The sequence below is a fragment of the Sus scrofa genome, chromosome 7 (assembly GCF_000003025.6).
Source record: "Sus scrofa isolate TJ Tabasco breed Duroc chromosome 7, Sscrofa11.1, whole genome shotgun sequence".
Classification (NCBI taxonomy): domain Eukaryota; kingdom Metazoa; phylum Chordata; class Mammalia; order Artiodactyla; family Suidae; genus Sus; species Sus scrofa.
Window position 1 is genome coordinate 32,821,147 of NC_010449.5, and position 26,176 is coordinate 32,847,322.

The 26,176-nt window shown below is 44.7% G+C and overlaps 2 protein-coding genes across 2 annotated transcripts in view; one reads left to right on the forward strand and one right to left on the reverse strand.

Moving 5' to 3' along the window:
* Positions 3,634–17,969, reverse strand: TMEM217 (transmembrane protein 217). Its single transcript, XM_001927644.5, has 2 exons — positions 17,904–17,969; positions 3,634–4,756 (listed from the first exon to the last, which is right to left on the reverse strand). Exon 2 carries the CDS (start codon positions 4,698–4,700, stop codon positions 4,122–4,124), a length of 579 nt encoding a protein of 192 aa, XP_001927679.1. The 5' UTR covers positions 4,701–4,756; positions 17,904–17,969; the 3' UTR covers positions 3,634–4,121.
* The window catches only part of TBC1D22B (TBC1 domain family member 22B), a 75,321-nt gene continuing 67,176 nt past the window's right edge, over positions 18,032–26,176 (forward strand). The window contains exon 1 of the mRNA XM_003128372.4: positions 18,032–18,324. Within this exon, the coding sequence (XP_003128420.3) occupies positions 18,095–18,324 (230 nt within the window). The 5' untranslated portion in view covers positions 18,032–18,094. The remainder of the gene's footprint in view (positions 18,325–26,176) is intronic.

Here is a 26,176-nt window from a genome sequence, read left to right on the forward strand (position 1 = left end):
TTCCCAGGCTAGGGGTCAAATCGGAACTGCAGCTGCCGGCCTACACCAGAGCCACAGCAACGCCATATCCAAGCCTCATCTGCGACCTACACCACAGCTCCTGGCAACACTGGATCCTTAACCTGCCAAGTGAGGCCAGGAATGGAACCCATATCCTCATGGATACTAGTCAGATTTGTACTACTGAGCCACGGGGGGAACTCCCAATTTAATTTATTTTAATTGAATGTCAATGAGTTTCTTGGATGTGTTTTCAATAAACCTGAGAAGATTTCAGCCACTTTTTTCTTCAAATTTTTTTCAGTTCTTTTCTCTATCTCCTCTTCCAAGACTCCCATTACGCCGAGTTGGTTAGTATGCTTAATCACGCTCCACATTTCTCTTTGGGTCTGTTTATTTTTCTTTGTCTTTTTTCTCTCTGTTCAGATTGCATAATCTCTAGCCCTGGGGGAAAGGGAAGACAGGGGTCTGAGGTCTTGGTTTGCCTCTCCTGTTATTAGAACCACCAGCTTAACCTGGGGCAAAGGCAACTGGAGCACCCCAATTCTCAGTGGTGCCACACCTAAGGTAATGCCTCCATCCCATGAGAAGGGGCCAGGCATCAGAAGGGAGTCCCCGGCTCTTAGCCTCAGCGACAGGTTCCTGGCAGATGGGATACGAAATACCAGTGTCTGCTCCTCCTGGGAAGAAAACCCAGACTGCAGGGTGAGGGAAAGGGACCCCCATTTCTTGGCTGCACCAGTCTGGAGTAGAGTTTCTGCCAGGCTGAGCTGGGAGAGGAGAGGAAGGAAGTGGTTTGGGTTCAAATACCACAGAATCTCACTTTTCTTACCAAATCTCCATTGATTTTTCTAAAGAGATGTCTCTTCATTTGCTGCATACCCTTAGGGCCATTTCCAGAGGCTTTACAAGGGTGTGTGTGTTTAATAATTGTTATCAGTTTTACTGGGGAGGAGGTCCATGGATCTCCTTATACTGTCATACCAGAAATTGATCTCTCCATAATGCTTATTTTTTTTTTTTTTGTCTTTTGTCTTTTGTCTGTTGTTGTTGTTGTTGTTGCTATTTCTTGGGCCGATCCCGCGGCATATGGAGATTCCCAGGCTAGGGGTCTAATCGGAGCTGTAGCCACCGGCCTACGCCAGAGCCACAGCAACGCGGGATCCGAGCCGCGTCTGCAACCTACACCACAGCTCATGGCAACGCCGGATCGTTAACCCACTGAGCAAGGGCAGGGACCGAACCCGAAACCTCATGGTTCCTAGTCGGATTCGTTAACCACTGCGCCACAATGGGAACTCCTTTTTTTTTTTTTTCATAATGCTTATTGACAAAGGCTTATCTTTTTAAAATGTGCATTGTATGTCCATTTATTTATTTTTGATTTTTTTGAGTTTTTAAAATTTTTTCTACTGTAGTTGATTTACAACTCTGTCAATTTCTGCTGTATGTATGTCCATTTATTTTTTACTTTGTTTTGGCTTTGTAGGGTCACACCTGTGGCATGTGGAGGTTCCCAGGCTAGGGATCAAACCGGAGGTATAGCTGCCAGCCTACACCACAGCCACAGCAACGCCAGATCTGAGTTGCATCTGCAACCTACACCACAGCTCATGGCAACTCCAGATCCTTAACCCACTGAGCGAGGCCAGGGATGGAAACTGCATCCTCATGGATGCTCGTCAGATTCGTTTCCACTGCGCCACAATAGGAACTCCTGTATGTCCATTTAAATGCAACTTAAAACATAAATTTGGAGGGAGGAAGCAAGGAGGGCAAAGTTTTATTATTTATTATGACTATTAATATCACATTTTTTTTAAATCCAAGAGAAAGCAAAGTCTCTTTACAATTTTCTTTGTCAGGTATATCCTAGTAAAGCTGGAAAAAATAAAATAAAAAGCAAAGCCTAAGGATCGGTGACCCCTGGTGGCTGTGATGTTTCGGTCCATCATGAATGCTGTGTGGAGTACTGTCTTGGCTCTTTGTCACATGTTAAAATCATACTTACCTTTCAAGAGATATCAAATCTGATCTCCTTATTGAAGTCATTAGTGACTATTGTGATCCTGACTTCTTAGGCAGACATCTTCCCCAACACCCCTTTAAAAACTCCTATTCGTGAGGTTTCGGGTTCGATCCCTGGACTCGCTCAGTGGGTTAAGGATGAAGCATTGCCGTGAGCTGTGGTGTATGTCACAGACATGGCTCGGATCCAGCATTGCTGTGGCTGTGTCTGTGGCTGGTGGCTACAGCTCCGATTAGACCCCTAGCCTGGGAACCACCATATGCCATGAGTGCGGCCCAAGAAAAGGCAAAAAAAAAAAAAAAAAAAAAAAAAAAGGAACCATAAAAACTCCTATTGCAGGAGTTCCCATTGCGGCTCAGCAGTAATAAACTCCATTAGTATCCATAAGGACAAGGGTTCTATCCCTGGCCCCACTCAGTGGGTTAAGGATCCAGCATTGCTGTGTGCCGTGGTGTAGGTCACAAATACGGCTCAGATCTGGCGTGCTGTGGCTGTGGCGTAGACCAACAGCTACAGCTCTGATTCAACTGCTAGCCTGAGAACTTCACTAAGCTGAGGATGAGGCCCTAAAAAAAGCAAACAAGAAAACAACAACAACAAAAAATTTATCAAAATGTATTCTTTAAATATGTGCAGAGTTCCCATCATGGCTCAGCAGAAACGAATCTGACTAGCATCCATGAGGACACAGGTTCAATTCCTGGCCTTGCTCAGTGGGTTAAGGATCCAGCATTGCCATGAGCTATGGTGTAGGCTCCGATTCAACCCCTAACCTGGGAACTTCCATATGCTGCGGATGGGGCCCTTAAAAAAAAGTGCAATTTATCATATGTCAACTATACTTCAAAAAATCTATTAAATAAATGAATGCCTAACCTAATGTCTAATGTTAGAAGGAGAGGTTTGCCCAGTTTGTCTTCCACCCTGGCCTAAACTACTTCTGACAGTTTTTGAACCTGAATTCAAAGTGACGTTTGTTTTTATGTGATAACGTGTAATCTGGTAATCTCTTATGCAGCTGGCTAATTGATTCATAAGCAGGATTTAGTCTCTCCCACTAAACTGCAAAATCCTCAAGGTCAGGCTTCACATCTACTTTTTTGGTGTCCTCTTGCAGTGTCCAACACAATGACAGAAAAATTTACCAAACACCTTTTGATTAACCAAGTGCCTTTATGCTCCTTAACAAATTTGGGGGAGTTCCCGTCATGGCGCAGTGGTTAATGAATCCGACTAGGAACCATGAGGTTGCGGGTTCGATCCTTGGCCTTGCTCAGTGGGTTAAGGATCTGGCATTGCTGTGAGCTGTGGTGTAGGTTACAGAGGCAGCTCGGATCCCATGTTGCTGTGGCTCTGGTGTAGGCTGGCAGCTACAGCTCTGATTAGACCCCTAGCCTGGGAACCTCCATATGCTGTGGGAGTATGGCTCAAGAAAAGGCAAAAAGACAAAAAAAAAAAAAAGAAGAAGAAGAAGAAAAGAAAAGCATGGTGGATGCCACCTCAAAACACTTAGAAATAAAGGAAGAAAAATCATTAAAAAAAAAAATTGGGGAGAGGGGCAGGGGTCAGGGGAGGGTGGGGTCAAGTCAGAGAATGAAGTCTGATTTTCCTCTAGTTTTATTCTGGAATATAATTTAGAGGACATAGGGTGAAAACCCATAGCACAAGGGCACATCAAGGCACCAACAATACTCTTTGTGTTACAATCTGAAATATAAATACAGATTTGCCTGTCCCAGCGTTAAGCCAGAGAGCTGTGGGTTGAAGGCTGATGAAGATATACCAAGATGAAAGAATGGCCAGGCTGCGATTCAGCTTCACTTCATTACTTGCCCTCTTCATTTTGACCAGTAAGGTGGCACTGACAAGAAAAGGAAAGGGGAAAGCAAGGAGCACTTGATAAAGAACCATGTCCTTTAAACGTCCTCAAGGAGCAGGATGTTCCAGTTGTGACCATGATCACATTTCTCTCCGTATTCCCTCCTAAGAGCGGCGGCGGTAGAGTCTCTACTTGCTGAAAAGTAAAAGAGATGGAAACTGAACCATGAGAACCGGGGAGATCTACCCCTCAGGGGAAAGAAAAGGGCCAACATCATTCATTATACTGGCGGGTCAAGTTGATTATCTTTGCTTTCCGCCATGAGAACTCTCCACTGCCCGTCGAAATCCGTCTATTGTAGGAAATGATATTGCTGGGGCTTTGATTTTTGTAGATCACGTAGGCATAGGTAATGACAAAGAACATCCAGAAACAGTGCATCAGTGTACGGGATACCAAACCAAACCAGCGCAGGATTCTGACCTCTTCCGGGTTAGAGTCATCGTTGGTGTGGATTTGTATTACAATGTTTACGGTTTCGTAGAAAAAGATCCAGATGATATAGATGAGCAAGCCCCTGTATATCTGGGTGTATATTGAGTAGAGGAGCAAGCAGCTGATGATGAGAGTGATGAAAGAAAGGCAGAAGACGATTGTCCAACTCCAGCAGATGATGGCTTGCTTTGCCAGCATCCCTGTACCCTTGATCTGTGAGGATAACTCAGTGCAATTGCCTTTCATTAAGTACTTGCGTTCAAAGATGAGGTACAAGTCGATGGCCATGATGGTAAAGACCCCTGATAACACGGAGCCCATTTTGGCGGTCATCCCACACCAGTGCTGCTGTCTCATGCTGAGACCTCCTGTGAAGACAAACTGTGGGGGGGACCTTTGCCATATACCTGAAACTAACACAACATTGTAAATCAACTGTGTTTTAATCAGAAAACAAGACAAAACAAAGTGGGGGGAGAATTCTGGCTCCTGCCAAGGTGGTAAATTACCAGGGTTTCTGCTGCCTCCCCCCGCCCCCCCAGCGCCAATTCACCTGAAGAAACAATAAAGAGAGAGATGGAAACCAGGCAGTAACAGCTTTAGGAAGACAGAAGTCTGTTTAAAATGGATTTGGGGAGTTCCCGTTGTAGCTCAATGGCTAACGAATTTGTCTAGGAACCATGAGGTTGCGGGTTCAGTCCCTGGCCTCACTCAGTGGGTTAAGGATCTGGCATTGCCGTGAGCTGTGGTGTAGGTCGAAGATGCAGCTCGGATCCCTTGTTTTTGTGGCTGTGGTGTAGGCCGGTGGCTACAGCTCCAATTGGACCCCTAGCCTGGGAACTTCCATATGCCTCGGGTGCGGCCCTAAAAAAGATAAAAAATAAAAATAAAATGAAATAAAATGGATTCGGGAGTGTGAGTGGGGAGGCAGGAGGATGCAGTCTGGGGCTGGTGGCAGTGAGCAGATAAATTTGGCGAAGCTCAACCCGGGCTTCACATTACAGTGACTGAAAGTTCTGGGGCCCCACCCTACAGCCATGAGAACATTCTCTGGGTGGGACCCAGATAGCAGTATTTTACTTTTTATTTTATTTTTTGGAGTTCCCGTTGTGGCTCAGCAGGTTAAGAACCTGGCTAATATCCATGAGAGCATGGGTTTGATCCCTGGCCTCACTCAGGGGTTAAGGATCCATCCTTGCCATGAGTTGTGGTGTAGGTCACAGATGCGTCTCAGATCCCATGTTGCTGTGGCTGTGGCAAGGGCCAGCAGCTATATATAGCTCTGATTCGATCCCTGTCCTGGGAACTTCAATATGTCATGGGTACGGCCCTAAAAAGACCAAAAGAAAACAAACAAACAAACAAACAAAACAAAAACCCAAACCCCAAAACCACTGTACCTTTAATCCACTGTGCCAAGTCAGGGATCAAACCCATGACACCACAGAGACAACTCGGATTCTTAACCTGCTGCACCACAGCAGGAACTCCTCTAACCCTCAGGTATTAAGGAGAAAGACAAGTGTTCCCCTTTTTTCCCTCTTCAATGGCTGAAAGGTGTATGAGTAGGGAGTCATCTCAGACCAACTGGGCAAGGACCTGATAAACAGAAGGAGTCCAGGCCTCTGAAAATGTACAGAGCAGAGATTTACATAGGCTCTTACATGAGAGAGGAAAGCTGTAAACTTCTATCATGTTTAAAGCACTGTTATCTTGGAGCCAAACTTATACGCTAATAAATACAATCGCCTGCACTCTTATAAGCATGCTTGAGGCGCTCCCAGTTCAAACAATCTCTCCTTTGACCCTGCGTTTTTCTCTCTAATTCATATTCAGTGTTTCTCTATTGTTAGAGCAATCAACAGATCCCAGCTCTTGGCTGACTTAAAGCAGAACAGTCGGGGCTCATAGACTCGTGGAGACGGCCAGTTATCTATGCCACAACAATGCTACATAAACAACCACAAAACCTCAGGGGCACAGAACAATGACCATTGCTTAGTTCATAAGTCTGTGGGGTTCAGCTTATCTGGGGCTGGGCTGAGCTGGGCTGATTTCAGCTGGACTCAACTGAGTGTCTGGGGTCAACTCTTGGTTGGCTAGACAGTTCTGTTGATTTTGGCTGAGCTCATTGATATGCCTGAGGGTCAACTGGCTGTTGGCTGATCTAGGATGGCCTCAGCTGGGATAACTCAGGGAGACTGGGCCTTGCGCCACATGTTTGTCATCATCCAACAGGCTAGCCTAGACATGTTGTAATGGCAGTGGCAGAGGGCAACAAGAGTGCTACAGATCGAATGTTTTTGTCCTTGCAAAATTCCTCCGTTGAAAACCTAATGCCTGAGGTGATAGCATTAGAAGGTAGAGGGTTTGTGTTTTGTTTTAGGTTTTGGTTTTGTTTTTTTTATGGCCGAACCCGAGGCATATGGAAGTTCCCAAGCCAGGGACTGAATATAAGCCACAGCAGCAACCTATGTCACAGCTGTGGGAACACTGGATCCTTTAACCCACTGCACCAGGCCAAGGATCAGACCAGCACCTCCGCAGCAACCCAAACCCCTGCAGTTGAATTCTTTTTTTTTTTTCCTCTTCTTTTTAGAGCTGTACCCTGGGCACATGGAAGTTGCCTACGCCACAGCCACAGCAAAGTCAGATCCAAGCCACATCTGTGATCTACACCACAGCTTGCAGCAATGCTGGATCCTTAACCCACGGAGCAAGGCCAGGGATTGAACCTGCATCTTCATGGATACTAGTCGGGTTCTCAACCGGCTGAGCCACGATGGAAACTCCAAAGAGGAATATTTAGAAAGTGATTAGATCATGGGGGTGGAGCCCTCCCAAATGAAATTAGTGCCTTTATAAAAGAGGTCGAAGAGGAGTTCTCTGGTGGCCTAGCGGGTTACCAGGATCTGGCATTGTCACTGCTGTGGCTCAGGTTGCTGCAGTGGTGTGGGTTTGGTCCCTAGTCCAGGAACTTCTGTATGCTGCAGGCATGGCCCAGACAAAACAAAACAAAGGTCCCAGAAAGATCCTTTGCTACTTTCACAGAGAAGGTGGCAGTCTGAAACCCAGAAGATGACCTTTGCCAGAACCCTGATCTTAGATCTCCAGCCTCAACAACCGTGAGAAAATTCTGTTGTTTACAAGCCACTCAAGTTCCCTTCATGACTCAGCGGTTAAGGAACCCGACTAGCATTCATGAGGACTCGGGTTTGATTCCTGGCCCTGCTCAGTGGGTTAAGAATCTGGCGTTGCCGCGAGCTCTGGTGTAGGTCGCAAACACGGCTTGGATCTCGTGTTGCTGTGGCTGTGGTGTAGGCCAGCGGCTACAGCTCCGATTCAACCCCTAGCCTGTAGGTGCAGCCCTGAAAAGGACAAAAAAATAAAAATAAAAAATAAATAAAACAATCCTCTCAGCCTATAGTATTTTGTTATAGCAGTACGAACAGACTAAGAGAGCAAGTTGTAGTCACATGGATGCTTTTCAAACATCTGCCTATGTAATGCTTGCTAACATCCACTGATCAAAACACACAGAAGAGTGAGTCCAGGGTTAGAATGAGAAGGTCCCACAAGATAACACAGACACAGGGAGAGGCAAAGAAGGGGGGTATTAATGCAGTCAGTCTCCTACACCATGTCCAGAGGTTTTGCTTGCAGTAGGGTAGCCAGTGTCACAGAGCTGGGCCACTGAAGACTCTGCCACAGCCAGTGATGAGCGTTTGATGCCACAGGTGCACTGGGAGGCCTTCAAGTCCCGGACTCTATATGTTGCTGCTGCCACAGCTATTCCCCCACATTGCATACTGCTGTCACACCTGGCACTACCCAACATCAGAATGGATTCTCCTGTTTTATTTTTTCTTTGCATCACAAGCTCCTCCTGATTCAAAGCCTAGTTGGGAAATTTTTATTAGCAGAGCCCATGACAGGTGCACATGACTTAGGTCACAAGGAAGATGGGAAAGTAAGAAGCTGCCATTTTATCTACAATACAGGCAGGTGGGCTCTGCTTCCTCCAAGGTTTCACAGAGTGAAAAATTCTCCACACATGGGAAAGGGGCTTATATTATAGGCAGCTAAAGAACTAAAACAGAACAACAATGATGAGAGAGAAGAGGAGGAGGAAGAGGAGACGGAGGAAGAGCAGACAATCTCTTTGCAGCTAAGCTTCTTGAAAGAGTACTCCAAGTACTCTTTCTTGAGTATTTCTTGAAAAGTACTCACTTTTCTCCTTTTCTTCCATTTCACTTCTGTTAACAATCAGTTATTGCCACACTAATGATGCAAAATACAGTGGTTTACAATCACAAGCATCTGTTTTTCTCACTCATGCTTCAGGCTGCAGGTCAGCCTGAAACAACTAAATGCTCACCAGTAGTAACACAGATAAACTGTGCTACTTATAAAATGGAATATTACACAGCAATGCAAAATGAGTGAACTATAGCTATTATTAACATGGGCAAACCTCAAAACCATACTGTTGTCTACAAGAAGCAGGCAACAGGAGACAGGATACAATACAATATCATTCATATAAACCATACATTATTTAAGGTTACAAGCATAGATTGAAAAATATAAACAAAGGATGATTAATACAAAATCCTGCACAGATGTTACACCTGAAGAAAGGAGAAGGGGGGATGCCCATAGGAAGGGACCTCCCAAAAGGTGTCTAAGATACAGGTGATCTTATATGTATCTTAGATACATTATTTATTGAACTATGCATACTGTTTTTCTTTCTTGGCTGCCCCACCGCATACGGAGTTCCCAGGCCAGGGATCACATCTGAGTCACAGCTGTGACATAAGCCACGGCTATGGCAATGCTGGATCCCCAACCCACAGTGCAGGGCTAGGGATTGAACCCAAAGTGCCAGCATTCCCAAGACACCACCAACCCCATCGTGGGAACTCCGCAAACTATGCATATTTTATATTCTTTTGTGCATGTGATATATTTAACATCCCATGAGAATGACCGACTATGGGTGAGGATGTGAAGCAGTAGAAACTCTCGATCATTGCCATGAGGACCAATATAAACTGGGAAAACCATTTTGGAGAGCATTTTTTTTTTTTTGTCTTTTTAGGGCCTATACTACAGCCACAGCAACACAGGGTCTGAGTCGAATCTGCCACCTATGCTGCAGCTCACAGCAAAGCCAGATCCTTAACCCACTAAGCAAGGCCGGGGATTGAACCTGCATCCTCATGGATACTAGTTGGGTTCTTAACCCACTGAGTCACAACAGGAACTCCTTGGAGAACATTTTGCAGTATCTAGTTAAGAGGAAATTGTGCATATTCTGTGATGCAGCAATGTTTTCCCTGAGTAGTCCTTGGTACCGTAAAGCAGTAATTTTTCAAACTTTCAAACTTTTAGAAAATTTGAAAAATTCTTTACTAAGAAATGCATTTTACATAACAATCAAGTATACACCTATATAAACACACCTATGTATAAGTGCATATAAAGTGGAAATAAAAATAAAAATTTTGCACAATGCTTTTTCCTGTTATATGATCTCTTCTATTTATCTTATTATTATTTTTTATTTTTAGGACCTCACCTGTGGCATATGGAAGTCAAGTGGGAGTTGCAGCTGCCAGCCCACACCACAGACATGCAACACTAGATCAGAGCCGCATCTACAAACTACACTGCAGCTCATGGCAACTCCGGAATCTTAACCCACTGAGCAAGGTCAGGGATTGAACTCTCATCCTCATGGATACTAGTTGGGTTCTTAATCCACTGAGCCACAGTGGGAACCCACTCTGACTCTTCTAATCATGTCTATTCTTTTTTTTTTTTTTTCCAAGATGAGATATCATTGCCACAACATTGCATAACTTTAAGGTATAAATGTTCCCATCTATTCTATTTCTTTCAAGGGCCCAACCTTTACATTTATTTCAACTCATTAATAGTTGACAAACTGTACTTTTTTTTTTTTTTTGTCTTTTTGTTTAGGGCCGCACCCCTCGGCACAGGGAGTTTCCCAGGCTAGGGGTCAAATTGGAGCTGCAGCTGCTGGCCTATGCCACAGCCACAGCAACATGGGATCTGAGCCGAGTCTGTGACCTACACCACGGCTCACGGCAACACTGAATCTTTAACCCCCTGAGCAGGGCCGGGGATCAAACCTGCATCCTCATGGTTGCTAGTGGGGTTCCTTTACCGCTGAGCCATGATGGGAACTCCAACAAACTATACTTTGAAACACACCACACTAGAGAAAATTTTGCACATGGTAATATGTAAAAGAATGTTAAGTGAACACTGTTCAGAATAAAAATATCTGGAGATGACAACTGAATATTTACATAGTGGGACACAATAGGGCAGTTAAGAGATGATCAAACTAGAGCTCCTGTATCGACAGAAGGCAGAGTGAAAAAAGCCAGTTGCTGAAGCATATGTACAGTGTGTTGCTATTTATAAAGTTTCAAAACATGAAAAACATGTTGTTCACAAATACACGCATATATAGTAATCTCATCTCTTGGATGAGAGTGGATGGAGGTTTCCACGGGAGAGAGGGAGGAGTATGGGGTCAAGGAGAGGTGAAAGGAAACTTGAATTGTACTGCAAGGTTTTCTGTTTCTTCACCTTGTTCTTATACGTTATTTATTTATATTTATTTTTTGCCACCCTGAGGCATGTGGAGTTCCCAGCCTAGGGATCAAATCCAAGCTGCAGTTGGAACCTACGGCAAAACTGGATCCTTTAACCCACTGTGCCAGGCCGGGGATCCACCTGTGTCCTGGCCCTGTAGAAACACTGATCCCATTGCGCCACAGCTGAAATTCCTGTTATTTATTCTTCGTTCTTTACCGCAGGGGTTGGCAAACTACCATCCATGAGCCAAATCTGGTGCACTGTTTTTGTGTGGTCTGGAAACCAAGAATGTTTCTGTTTGTTTGTTTGTGTTTTCTTTTTGGCCCCATCGGAGGCATGCCAGGAATCAAACTCATGCCACAGCAGCAATCCAAGCTACAGCAGTGACCACGCTGACTCTTAACCTGCTGAGCCAACAGGGAGTTCCACATTTTTTTAAATATTGGGGAAAAAAATGAAAGAAGAATGGTATTTTACACATGTGAAAATCATAAAATTTGGATTTTTGTGGTTACCAATGAAGTTTTATTGGAACACAGCTTTGCTAGGTTTACAAAGCCGTAAATGATTTGCAGACTGGCCCTTTACAGAAAAAAGTTTGCCAGGGGGTGGGGGGATGCACTGGGTGTTTGGGATGGAAATGCTATAAAATGGGGTTGTGATGATTATTGTACAACTATAAATGTAATAAAATTTATTAAAAAAGGAAAAAAGTTTGCCATCTGATAATTTTTTGTGTGACATATACTTCATAACAATACAAATGTACCATTACAGAAAAATCCTGGAAATAAAAAGATGTATAATTCTATTATCAAACAAAATTTGCTAAAGTTTTCCATGTTTTCTCCCACTCCTTGACAAAACCCATACCCATATATTTTTATTGAAATTAGGCAAAGATGTTTTACATTCTGCTTTTTTTCCTACCGCGCATCATTACGTAAACTTTTTGATGCACTGTGTAGTATTCAAATTTGCATGATTTGATGACACAGCATGGTTCAAGTTTATAAACCTCATGTCATAATTTGTCTAACTGCCTTTTCATGTTTAAATTTATATTCTTTTGATTTGTCCCCTGTTTATCATTGGTTACAAGGCAAAGAACAACTTGGTACACAGAAGTTTTTTTCCCTCTCCTTTTGACTTACTTTCTTCTAATAAACTCCTAGGAAAGAAATATTTTTTTCTTTTTTGGCCTCCCCGAGGCACATGGAGTTCCAGGGCCAGGAATCTCCTGTGGTAAAGCCAGATCCTTTAACCCACTATGCCAGGCCAGGAATCCAACATGTGTTCTGGCACTGCAGAGATGCAGCTGATCCCATTGCGCCACAGTGGGAACTCCTAGAAAAGAAATTCTTAATCTTCCCTCCACCCCTTCAAACTCTACTCTCTCTTCCTTTTTTTTCTTTTCTTTTCTTTTTTTCTTTCTTTTTAGGGCTGCACCTGCAGCATGTGGATGTTCTCAGGATAGGGGTCAAATCGGAGCTACGGATGGCATCCTACAACACAGCCATAGCAACGAAAGATCCGAGCCATGTCCAAGACCCACACCACAGCTCACGGCAATGGTAGATCCTTAACCTAATGAGTGAGGCCAGGGATCAAGCCTGTGCCTTCATGGATACGAGTTGGATTAATTTCCGCTGAGCCATAAGGGAAACTCCTCTCTCTTCCTTTCTTGACTCCTATAATCTCTTGCTTCTTCAATCTTTTTGCTTAGCCCTTTGCCTTCCCTAACAAAACTGATCTCTCTCAGTTGGCTCCTTCTACTGGTTGTTTAGGTTGTTTTGGTATAGAACAAGCTCTCCCACCTTCAGATCCCAGTCTGACCTCACCATCCCTTTTGTGGACCTGCCAGAGGCCAGCTTTGGCGGCCAGGGAGTGTACACTTTTCCGAAGAAGATGGACAGACGTCGGCTTTTGCATCAGAGACAGCCTCTTTGTCCCTTCTTTCAGGGCGCTGGACTGCTCAAACTTTATTGGCAACAGTGGTTGATTATATAGACAGTTTTTTACTACAGATTACATCACAGTGTTAAAAGTACATTGGTTAACTATTACATGGTATAGCAGCTATACATAATGTTTTAAGATCTCTATCTTAACTAAACTTAGTATTTTGAAGAGGCCATAGACACAAGAATTTGGCATTCACAAACCTTGTTTGTAGACTGGTGCTTATCTTCAAAGCGTTATGGCAGGGAGATAGTGTAAGTAAATATAAACCAACTTAACTAAACTAGCTATCACTTAAAAGCTTTTAAAATCAAAGACAAAACTCACAGATAGGTTTTTTGGATAATATATGTCTAACTTTTATGAACCTCATTAAGATCCTAACTCTGAAGTTTACTATATAACTAGTTAATAAATAAACACTATGTTTTAACTAAGTTGGATTTAAATAGGGGAAAGTCCTTCAGGATGAAATTCTTATTATATTATTGTTGTAACTTTGTTAAATCACAAATCACCACAGGAAAATAAGAATGGAAAATAAGAATAATAAGTAAATAATCAGGAAAGACGGGGGAAAACTGAGTAACAAAACAACAGGAAAGACTAGGTCACCCAAGAAACAATCCATGTTCTCCAGTGCAAACATGGAAATTGTTTTCCCAGGGGAGCCCCAATTCTTCCCCATCAACATCAAAATGAGAGCTGTGTAACCTGAGGCCTGCCCTCGGCTTGTACCAAACAGGCAGGCTTTCATCCTGACCAGAAGCCCACCTTCGGCTTGTACCATTCAGGTGAGTTCCCTTCTTTGGTTAGGAACCTGCCTTCAGGGTTTTTTTTTGCCATCAGGCAAGGTCCTTGTTTTGAGTCCCTGCATTTTCTCGGCTCCCCACATGGACCAACACACAGCAGTGCATTATGAGGGCTGCTTTCTGCTCTTCTTCCTTTAGTCCTTCCACTCAGCACAGGGTCCACTCCACTCCTACGGGGAGGTTAAAGTCTGCTAGCTATCTCCTTGTAACTAAGTCCAAAGGCCTTTTTCTTGATTTTTATCTCTCCCTGGAGCTGCTGCTCTGAAAGGACCTCCCTATGGTCCTTCAGGTCTTTCTCATTCCTTTCCTGCATGTCTCCACTCAGGGTTTATCTCTTCCATAGAGCTTTAGCTAAGGACTGGGATACGCCCACCTCTTTTGAGTCCACAGTCAACCCAGACACAACTCATTCCCTTTGCTCCACACTCTGCTCCAATCTAAGCTGTTTCACGCTCCTTCGAGGATTCAGTCAAAGAGAGAAAAGTTAAAAACTTGCTGGCAGATAGATGACACTGGGATCCTTCTACTTCAGTTTCAAAATAATCAAACGTTTGATGGAAGTTCCGGGTGTGGGTCAATGGTAACCAACCCAACGAGTATCCATGAATGCAGTTTCCATCTGAGCCTTGCTCGGTGGAAGAAGGATCCAGCATTGCCATGAGCTGTTGTGCAGGTCACAGATAAGGCTCAGATCTGGCGTGGCTGTAGCTGTGGCTGAGGCTGGCAGCTGCAGCTCCGATGTGACCCCTAGCCTGGGAAATTCCATGTGCCTCAGCTGCAGCCCTAAAAAGGCAAAAATGAAAAAATTTAAAAAGTGCTTCAAAGGAGTTCTCGCCTTGGCTCAGCAGAAAAGAATCTGACTAGGAACCATGAGATTTGCGGGTTCAATCCCTGGCCTCGCTCAGTGGGTTAAGGATCTGGCATTGCCATGAGCTGTGGTGTAGGTCAGAGATGTGGCTCGGATCCTGTGTTGCTGTGGCTGTGGCGTAGGCTGGCAGCTGCAGCTCTGATTTGACCCCTAGCTTGAGAACCTCTATATACCGTGGGTGTGGCCCTAAAAAAAAGAAGAAAAAAAAAAGTGCCCCAAGGACCCCTTGGGAACCTCAAACCAAAGATTTTTTTTTTTTGGTCTTTTTAGGGCCACACTGCAGCACAGGAATTTCCCAGGCAAGCTGTAGCAGCCAGCCTACACCACGGCCACAGAGATGCCAGATCCGAGCTGTGTCTATGACCTACACCACAGCTCACAGCAATCCCAGATCCCTGACCCACTGAGCAAGGCCAGGGATACTAGCTGGGTTCATTACTGCTGAGCCACAACAGGAACTCCAACAAAGACTATTTTAAAAAGTTATCACCAGACAACTAAAAAAAATTTTTTTGGCCATGCCTATAGAATGTGGAAGTCCCTGGGGCTGGGGATCAAACCTTTGTCACAGCAGCGACTTAAGCCACTATAGTGACAATGCCAGATCCTTAACTTGCTATGCCACGAGAGAACTCCTAGACTCTTTTTTTTTTTTTAATCTTGGATGGGAAACTGGCTTAGGAGTAGAAAATAAAGAGTAGGAATATTAACAGCTTCTCTGGGTTGAACAGTGTTAACAGTATCCCCTGGGAATCTGTGTTATTTAACATTTCATAAATGATTAAGAAAAAGGAATACTTTGAGACATTTTTAGGTATAACAGATTACACTCTGCTTTCCACATAGTGAAATGTCAAGTCAATAGGGAGCATCTTCTGGAACATTTCTAAAGTTATGTGAGGAGGCTAGAAAGTCACAGGTGATTTGCCATGTGGACACATGTAAGGCAGCTCACACAGAGGGGACAATTCAGGTGACACCTTTAAGACAATGAACTCTGAACTGCCAGCTTCCACTGAGGAAAGGGATCAGAAGTTGCTGTAGATGATCCCTTCAAGATATCAGCTCCTCAGTGTTCCTGTTGTGGCTCAGTGGTTAATGAATCCGACTAGGAACCATGAGGTGGCGGGTTCGATCCCTGGCCTTGCTCAGTGGGTTAAGAATCCGGCGTTGCTGTGAGCTGTTGTGTAGGTCATAGACGTGGTTCGGATCCCGAGTTGCTGTGGCTCTGCTGTAGGCCAGTGGCTACAGCTCTGATTTGACCCCTAGCCTGGGAAACTCCACATGCCATGGCAGCAGCCCAAGAAATGGCAAAAAGGAAAAAAAAAAAAGAAAAAAGAAAAAGAAAAAAGACATCAGCTCCTGTAAAATCCAAAGTGCCAGCAAAAGTTCTGGTGGTCCAGAAGGAAGACAAAACACCAACTTCAACGCAAACCTAAGGAAATGCCTTTTGGAGCTCAGTATGCAATGCTAGACACTGCATCATAAGAAAAAGAGCCAAAGAAAGGCAGCTATAATGATTAAAAGGATAGAGGGGATTTTGTGTGATGGAGTAAATACCCATAAGGGTGACTCTGAGACAAGATAGGATGAAAATCAATGAAAACATGGGAAATTCAGAGCAAATTAAAATAGCCCTTTTTATATTGTGAAATTAGGGGACAAAAGAAGCTTGAAAATGGGCTTATGTCTATGTAGAAGTAGACCGTTAGAGGGCATATAAAAGAAGTTCCTTTAGACCTCCCAATATGATGTAGGACTGTGCTAGTACCAAGAGTGGAGAACATCAGCCTATCTCAACAGACCTTTGAGATAAAAAAAAAAAAAACTATCTGGACTAGGGTGTCCTCCCTGTCCCCTCTACCCTCCCCCCATCACTGTGGCATACAACCACAGAAACTCAAAAGAGCAAAAACACCAACAAGATATGCGATAAAGAATTCAAAATGCTAGGAGTTCCTGTCGTGGCTCAGCGGAAATGAATCCTACTAGGAACCATGAGGTTGTGGGTTTGATCCCTGGCCTTGCTCAGTGGGTTAAGGATCTGGCATTGCAGTGAACTGTGGTGTAGGTTGCAGACGTAGCTTGGATCCCACATTGCTATGGCTGTGGTACTGGCCAGAGGCTACAGCTCTGATTAGATCCCTAGCCTGGGAACCTCCATATGCCGTGGGTGTGGCCCTAAAAGGACAAAAATAAATAAATAAATTTAATTAAAGAATTCAAAATGCTAATATTAAATCTCATTCTGAGGATTTCCTGTGTGGCTCAGTGGGTTGAGTGGGTTGAATTCAGCCACTGTCACTGAAGTGTCTCTGGTCACTGCAGTGGCACTTTCCTGGCCTGGGAACTTCTGCATGCCATGGATGCTGCCAAAAAGAACCAAAACAAAACAAAACAAAAAACAAACTCTCATTCTGAGCCAAAAGTAGATTGAAAGTAAGGTCAAGGGTGAAAGATTTATAATGGATTAATAAGAGAAAATAAGGATGTTTCGGAGGTACATTATCTTTTTTTTTCTTTTTTTGCATCCTGCGGCATATGGAGCTCCTGGTCCAAGGATCAGATCCAAGCCGCAGTTGTGAGCTACACAGCAGCTGTGACAATGCTGGATCCTTAACTCACTGGGCCAGGTGAGGGATTGAACCTGCATCCCAGCGCTCCAGCTGCTGATCCTGTGGCACTACAGCAGGAGTGGGAACTCCGTTTGGGGGTACATTCTTAATATTTGTGATTCATGCCTTGGGGATGTGCTTTGTCCTCTCAGGAAATGTTACTTGGTATTCTGAATTGGATGGATAAAATAAGAATATTTCCTAAACAGTTTGTCAGCATCTGGATTCTCATGGTCAGAAAGTGGCAGTTATTGGTTGAAACAGAGGTTTGATCATTTGAATTTCATCCACAGCACAAGTCCTTTAATAGTGATCAATTACCTTAGGAGAGAGAGGCTCTTTTGAACCAACCGTTACTCATGTGTTGAACAGTTGGCAGCTCTGAGCCATCAGATCAGTATTGATCTTCCTCCATAGTTTACAAAATATCAGGGTACCAAGGCAACCGGGACGGGGAAAGTAATAACCAGAGTGTTGTTGAGTTGGGAGACGTTAAAAATGGGCTGCAACCCACTCGTGTGCCCTTATTTTTAGGTCAAGGATGTATGTATGTTCATATAATATGCTCTCTCTTTCTCCAAAATACTACACTCAGGAACCTCATTACTGCCCCCTCCCCCAAAGAAAACAGAACCCTCTCCTCCTTCCCGTAGGTCTCTTTCTTTACCTGCTTCTTCCCCAGCTTGGGTTAAGAACTTTCGGCCCCGCCTCCCTGTTCGTCCAAGCTCCGCCTTCCCGGTTCACCTGTGTGCCCCGCCCCTGACGTTACAGTTCGGCATCAGCGGCGTGCAGGATTCCAGCTCCCGATTGGCTCATCTGACCACGGCCAGCGCAGCCCACCAATGGCAGCGGCACTGGATGGGGGGTGGTGGTGCCCACATCCAAGATGGCGCTCCCGGGAGCTGGGAGCGGGTGACCGGCGGCTGGGAAGCGGCCTGGGCTGGCCCTGCGATTGCGGGGTCTTGGGGGCATCTGCTGGGTAGCACCCCCACCCCCCCGGCCCACCTACAAGGCCTTCCCCGGGCTGGAGCAATGGCCGCCGAGAACAGCAAGCAGTTTTGGAAGAGAAGCGCCAAGCTGCCGGGGAGGTGAGCCCAGGACGCTGAAAGGAAGAGGGGATTGGACCAAACCCTTCCAGATCCTAAACCCTAAATCCCGCGGGCCTGGGGTGCCACCGACCCCAGAAGGCTGGTTTGGGGGACCTGGGAGAAGGAAGTTGGGGCTGCCTGGTGGCGGCAAGACAGCTGTCAGGCAAAGGAGCCGGCAGCGAGCTTTGGAGATGGCTGGGTGTGGGAGCAGACCCGGGTCTGGGGGCGTAGGGCTTTGGAGGGGCTGCCCTCAGCCGGGAGGGGGCCGGTGGCTGGAGTTCTGGCATAAGGGACAGTGGAGTTGGGTGAGTAACTAGTGTCGGTCCTGGGTTCGGAAAGCCACCACAAGAGCTGCTTCTCACTTTAAACAGAACTCCTTCTTGGGGGGGTGGTCTCCACCTCGCACAGGTGGTTGTTTGCTCGTGGGTGGCCCCTTCCCTTGCTCCCCCAGCTCTGCACGTATGAATTTTTCTTCTAGACTCCTAAGAGGTTCTGATGAGAGCTTGGGACCGTCTGTAGGGGGACAAGAAAAGTGAGGAAAATTCTTAAGCACGACCTCACTTTATCCAGAGTTGGCTCTTTCCCATTGGGAATAATTACAGGGTGACCTAGAATCGAGATTATTTCTTTAGCATTTTATAAGGGTTTGTTCAAACTCAAGTAACCTTTTCCCCTCTGCCTGGTAGTGTACTTCTTGTGCAAATGCACTAAATTCTTTAAAGTTGTTTAGTTGGAGAGCAGACTTTTAAGTTACTCTCCACTCCCACCCCGACCCCCTTTTAGGCGTTTCTTGAGACTCTTAGCAACTCTACATTCATCAGTCTGTTGTTGGTTTAGTTTCAATTTGTTTGCAGTCCTGAGAAGTAAAAGGAGTGTATGTTTCAAATCTTAAATTTAAGATTTTTGCTATTCACAGTCCACTTGATGATGAAATTCATGTTTAGTTGTGCCCCCACGTGCTACCCTTTCTAATTGATTCAGGGATAGTAATCTTTTAAACCTGTGGCTTGTTTGTTTAATAGCAAGAGAGAAATGAGGGTCATTGGTGGCTATATGGCAGTCTTATTTCTGTTAGGATGCTGTTAAACATATGGGAATCAGCTTTTAGTAATTTAGTAAAAATAGTGCAAGGGAATGCAGAAATAGCTTCAGATTAAAGTGTTGTGGAATCACAGTGTTAATAGGAATGCTGAAGACCTCTATGTTTTTAGACAGGCACCGCTTCCTGCCAACTGATTCCTTTTCCTTCCTGGTCTAGGGAGCTCTCCAGTCTTGCTAACTGCTGTTCTCTGGGGTTTTCCATGGTGAGATCATTAAATTTTGAAGGTCTGCAGGGGTTATAATCAGAATCTATGGGAAAACTGTTAAATCAGGAAGTGGGGTTTAAGAGGTGGGACAAAACCTGATCTTTTGTGCCTACTGACTGCTGTGAGTTCATTTGAGTTTGAGTTTTAATACTTTTTTTTTTTCAGAGCCACACCCATGGCATGTGGAGGTTCCCAGGCTAGGAGTTTAATCAGAGCTACAGCTGCCAGCCTACGCCACAGCCACAGCAACACAGGATCCGAGCCGCCTCTGCGACCTACACCACAGCTCATGGCAACACTGGATCCTTAACCCACTGAGCAAGGCCAGGGATCGAACCCACAACCTCATAGTTCCTAGTCGGATTTGTTTTTTTTATTTTTTATTTTATTTTTGTCTTTTTGCTATTACTTTGGGCCGCTCCCACGGCATATGGAGGTTCCCAGGCTAGGGGTCCAATCGGAGCTGTAGCCACAGGCCTACACCAGAGCCACAGCAACGCGGGATCCGAGCCGCGTCTGCAACCTACACCACAGCTCATGGCAACGCCAGATCCTTAACCCACTGAGCAAGGGCAGGGGCCGAACCCTCAACCTCATGGTTCCTAGTCGGATTCGTTAACCACTGCGCCACGACGGGAACTCCCCTAGTCGGATTTGTTTCCGCTGCGCCACGACAGGAACTCCTCAGTATTAACAATTTTTGTTTTTTATGTTTCCTTTTTTGGACTGTAGGAACAGTCAACTTTTTGCAAAGCAGTACTTTTGTGAGATGGGGAGAGAAATCTTTGCAGTTTCCTCAAGTTTCTGGCTTCCTTTTTCATTTTGAAGAGGAATATTGAAGGAAAGGAGAGAACATTTGAGTTCAGAAAGACATTATTGGACAGTTATCTGTATGATCAAGGACAGCCGATTTAATCTCTTTAGGCCTCAGTCTCCTTATCTGTGAAATAAGGGTAAAAATACTTTCCTCAAGGTCCCTGTGAGAACTGAATTAAACATCCTATTTGTGAAGAACCTAGGACAGTGTTTATTTAGCACATTAGAACTGCTCAGTATATTCTAGTTATTAGTATTACTGTTATTATTATAGAAAGTAAACATTGAAAAGAACACTTCTCTGATCTTACTCCAGTACTATATTAACGTTCATCGCTTATCTTTTTTTTTTTTTTTTCTTTTTTTTTTGTCTTTTTGCCTTTATGTGGGCCACTCCCGCAGCATATGGAGGTTCCCAGGCTAGGGGTCTAATCGGAGCTGTAGCTGCCACCCTATGCCAGAGCCACAGCAACTCGGGATCTGAGCCGCGTCTGCAACCTACACCACAGCTCATGGCAACGCCGGATCGTTAACTCACTGAGCAAGGGCAGGGACCGAACCCGCCACCTCATAGTTCCTAGTCGATTCGTTAACTGCTGCGCCACGACGCCATGACGGGAACTCCCATTGCTTATCTTAAGGCATTAAAATGTTGCCCCAACTCATAATAGTTTTGAGCACCTTGCTTGTTGGTGAGAAATAATTGTTCAGCTGTGTGTTTTTAGCAGGGGTGCCCTAGGAGCCCCTGGTTATGGGATAAAACTCAAGTTCTAAAAAACTATTTTCTCTAGTACTTCAAGTTAGATAAAAAGGGGAAAAAGGTGCTTTGATTTAAGGAAAATGTTAGGACATTTTCTTGAGAATAGCAACTTTGTGCTCTTTCAGTCTTAGTGAAGAAAAATCTTCTCTGGGTGGGGAAGTGACACAGATAACGGTGTCGAGGTCCATGGCAACCAAGAAGTGAAACTAGTTTACTCTTTGCAAATTGGAAGGTAAAAATTCAAAGCCATGGCAGATTACTTTCAGTTTCTTTTGGTCATGATCCAGCAACCTTAATTACAACAACTAGCAATTTTATCAGGTAAAATAGCCTCCGTTCAAGATGAATTCAACAGCCTTTTGCAAAATAAGAGCCTTGTTGAGATTATGATTCACATATCATAACAGTTCACCCTTAAAGTGTACAATTCAGTGGTATTTAGCTTATTCTTTAGAGTGTAAATGATTGCAACCCCTCCCCACAAATTTCAGAGCACTTTCATCACTCCCAAAAGAAACCTTGTATCCATTAGTAGTTGCTCTCCATCCTGCCCTCCCTCTGGCCCCTGGCAACCACTAATCTTTCTGTTTCTATGGATTTACCTCTACTGAACATTTCATATAAATAGAATAATGTGATATGGAGCCTTTTGTGACTGACTTCTTGTATTAAACAGAATGTTTTCAAGGCTTGTTTATGTTGCAGCCTTTATCAGTATTCCATTCCTTTTAGGGCCAGATCCGATTCCATTGTAAGGATGTACCTCAGTTTGTTCACCCATTCATCAGTTGACCAACATGAGGGTGGTTTCCATTTTTTGGCTATTATGATGAGTAATGCTATGAAATTTATGTGCAGGTTTTTGTGTGAATGTATGTTTTCCATTCTTTTGAGTATATGTAGGACCGGAATTGCTGGATCATATGGTAATTTGTTAGGATTAAGTATCTTTTTAAGTTCTCTCAGTTATTCTTAAGAGCCATGTACTTAATACATTGAATGGTCCTTATGTGGATGCCTAGTAAGACAGGAGGATGCATGTACCACGTTGAGAACACAGGCTCTGCAAACTGGTAGATAAAGAAGTTCTGGAGTGCTAATGGACAGCATAGTGATTATAGTCAACAACACTATATTATGAACTTCAAAGTTGCTAAGATACTGGATTTTTTTTTTTTTTTTTTTTTTTTGCTTTTTAAGGCTGCACTCAGAGTTCCCATCACGGTGCAGTGGTTAAGGAATCTGACTAGGAACCATGAGGTTGCGGGTTTGGTCCCTGCCCTTGCTCAGTGGGTTAAGGATCTGGCGTTGCTGTGAGCTGTGGTGTAGGTGGAAGACACGGCTCAGATCCCGCATTGCTGTGACTCTGGCGTAGGCTGGTGGCTACAGCTCTGATTAGACCCCTAGCCTGGGAACCTCCATATGCCGTGGGAGGGGCTCAAGAAAAGGCAAAGAAAAGGCTGCACTCAGGCATATGGAGGTTCCCAGGCTAGGGGTCAAATCAGAGCTACAGCTGCTGGCCTACGCCACAGCCACAGCAACACCAGATCTGAGCCATGTCTTCAGCCTACACCACAGCTCACAGCAACGCCAGATCCTTAACCCACTGAGCGAGGCCAGGGATTGAACCTGCAACCTCATGGTTCCTAATCGGATTTGTTTCTTCTGTGCCACGATGGGCACTCCAAGACCACATCTTAATTGTCCTCACTACAAAGAAGAAATGGTAATTATGTGACACAGTAGGGTTAGTGTTAACCAATGCTACAGTGGTAATCATATTGCAATATAGTCATCCCTTGGTGTCTGTGGAGGATTGGCTGCAGGACCCCCTCTGATACCAAAATCGGCAGATGCTCAAGTCCCTTATATAAAATACTGAGGCAGTATGGTTGACCCTCCATATCTGTGAGTTCCGTATGCAACTGCAGATTCAACCAACTGTGGATCAAACTTCAGACTTTGGAGGGCCAACTATAAAGGTATAGGAACAACTCAATGTACCTCTTAAGCTTACATAATGCTATAGGTCAAATTATTTCTCCAAAAAGGAGGGGGGGAACATGCAGGCTTTGGAACCTGACTGCCTTGTTTCACATCTCAGCTCTGTCACTTTCTAACTGTGTGACTTTGGGCAACTCACCTAACCTCTCTGTGCCTTAGTTTCCTCATTTGTATAATGGGGACAGAGTGTCTACCTTACAAGGTGCTATGAGATTAAATGAGATAATGCATAGAAGGTACTCAGTAGTATTAGCCATTATGAAAATGATAAGTTCAGATTACAGTATAAGTCCTATTTTTATTTGTTTCTCCTATTTGCTCTAAGTTCTAAAACTGAAACTGAAAAACAATGGTATGTCTGGAGCCCCCAGTGAGTCCTGAGCAGAAAATCACCACCTGTTATTAACTAGGCAGAGGGTTTATGGAAGCACAGAGAAGCCATAGAGTGGCTGTGGCTGTCAGGTGTTCATTAGCGATTAGGAGTATGGTTTTTAGCAATGGTTCTCAAACTTTAGTGAGCCACTTGGAAGGCTCATTAAAACATAGATTGCCAGTCTCCACTTTCAGAGTTTCTAACATAGATCTGAGGTGGGACCTGAGAAGTTAAGCTTCTGAGAAGTTCCCAGGGGTGCTGCTGCTGCTAATCTGGAAATGGGTATGGAGAACTACTGAGAAAAGAGCCTTGAATTTCGTTGAAAGAAGCCTGATTTCTGGTGCTGGAAGCATTTGCCACTGGATAAGGAACAATTAAGGCATCTCCACTTTGCTGTCTGATAGGCACCTCTCCCTTACCATGTCCAAGGAGAACTCTTGATTTCTACATCTGCTCCCTCCTGCAAAGCTATGCTTTCCAGTTCACTTACTGGTCCCACCATTCACTAAGTTCCTCAGACCAAAAATCCTGACGTCTTTGATTCTTTTTTTTTTTTTTTTTTTTGTCTTTTTGCCATTTCTCGGGCCGCTCTCGCGGCATATGGAGGTTCCCAGGCTAGGGGTCTAATCAGAGCTGTAACCACCGGCCTACACCAGAGCCACAGCATCGCAGGATCCGAGCCGTGTCTGCAACCTACACCACAGCTCACGGCAACGCCGGATTGTTAACCCACTGAGCAAGGGCAGGGACCGAACCCGCAACCTCATGGTTCCTAGTCGGATTGGTTAACCACTGCGCCATGACGGGAACTTCTGATTCTTTTTCTCTTCTGGCCGCATCCAGTTCATCAGCAAGTCCTGTTGGCTCATCACCATGCATCCTGAATCTGAGCTCTTCTTACCACTTCTACCCCTACTGCCAGGATCAAACCGAGTCCTCTCTTGCCGGGACTACTGCTGTACCTTCCTAATTGGTCCTTCTAGCTTCTCTTCTTGCCCCTGCATAGACCTCTCATTTGTAATTAGTGGAAAATCCAAACTATCCAGGCCCTTCATTGTTGGAAAGATAGGCCAAGTTAAGGCCTGATCTTCTTTTTGACTGCACGCATGGCATACAGAAATTCCTGGGCTAGGGATCGAACCCGAACCACAGCAGTGACAACTTCATAGTCCTTAACCCACTGAGCTACCAAGGGAGCTCCTTGGTTCTGATCTTTATCCCAAGAGCAGTGGGATGCCATTTGGAGGTTGGTGAGGCTGTGACATGATCAGATTTGCATGTATAAAAATATTACTTTGGGAGTTCCCATCGTGGCTCAGTGGTTAACATATCTGACTAGGAACCACGAGGTTGCGGGTTCGATTGCTGGCCTTTCTCATTGGTTTAAGGATCTGGCATTGCCGTGAGCTGTGATGTAGCTCGGATCCTGAGTTGCTATGGCTGTGGTGCAGGCCAGCAGCTGCAGCTCCACTTCAACCCCTAGCCTGGGAACTTCCATGTGCTGTAGGTGTGGCCATTAAAAAAATATATAACTTTGGTTGCCCTGAGGGAAATGGCTTAGACCAATGTTTTCAACAGCTAGGGACACAGTTGGTGTTTCGGGTGGATGAATTCTGGGTTGTACTAGAATCCAGGCAAATACCCTTTCCACATATACCTACACATTTCCAAGCACTCAATCCCCTTTTCCCCCATCAGAGTGAGTATCAGTTGACACAGATTTGAACTACATGGGTCCACCTCTACACAGAATTTGTGCTGTGGTACTGCACCGTCTCTGATTGGTTGACTCCTTGGATGCAGGACCACAAATATGGAGGGCTGACTATAAAGTTATACCTGGATTTTCAACTGGGAATAGAGTCAGTGCCCACCCCTATTGTTCAGGGATCAGCTAGTTAGTTGAAGGCTACTGCAATTAGTAGAGAAAGAGGCCATGATGGCTTGGACTAGGGCAATGACAATAGAGGACAATTTGGGGAATATCTATAGGACTTGGTAAATCACTTGGGGAGTAAGGGAGAAGGAGGTGCCAAGGAGGTGTCACTCAGGTTTCTGGCCTAGGTGGTCATATCCTTAGAGAAAAGGCCACATTTTCAGGACAAAGTACTAGCTTCTCCGTGCTAAATTTCTGTTTTTTTTTTTAATTGTTTTTTTTTTGTTGTTTTTTTTTGTCTTTTTGCCTGGGGTGGTTCCCAGGCTAGGGGTCTAATTGGAGCTGTAGCCGCTGGCCTACGCCAGAGCCACAGCAACTCGGAATCCCAGCTGTGTCTGCAACCTACACCACAGCTCACGACCACGCCGGATCCTTAAGTGAGGGATCCCAGGAATCGAACCCACAACTTCATGGTTCCTAGTCAGATTCGTTAACCACTGACCCACGACGGGAACTCCTCAATTTCCATATCTATGAAATGAGAGGTTTGGGTTAAGTGAGCTCTGAGACTCTTAACCAGTTCTGAAGGTGAGTGTTAACATTTAAACTTAACCAACTCAGACTTGTATGGTGGCTAAGTCTGTTGCCCGTCACTCACAAAGGCACGATTGACAGGTAAGAGTAGATGGGAAGGGTGCTGAAGCTGGGCTTGTGCT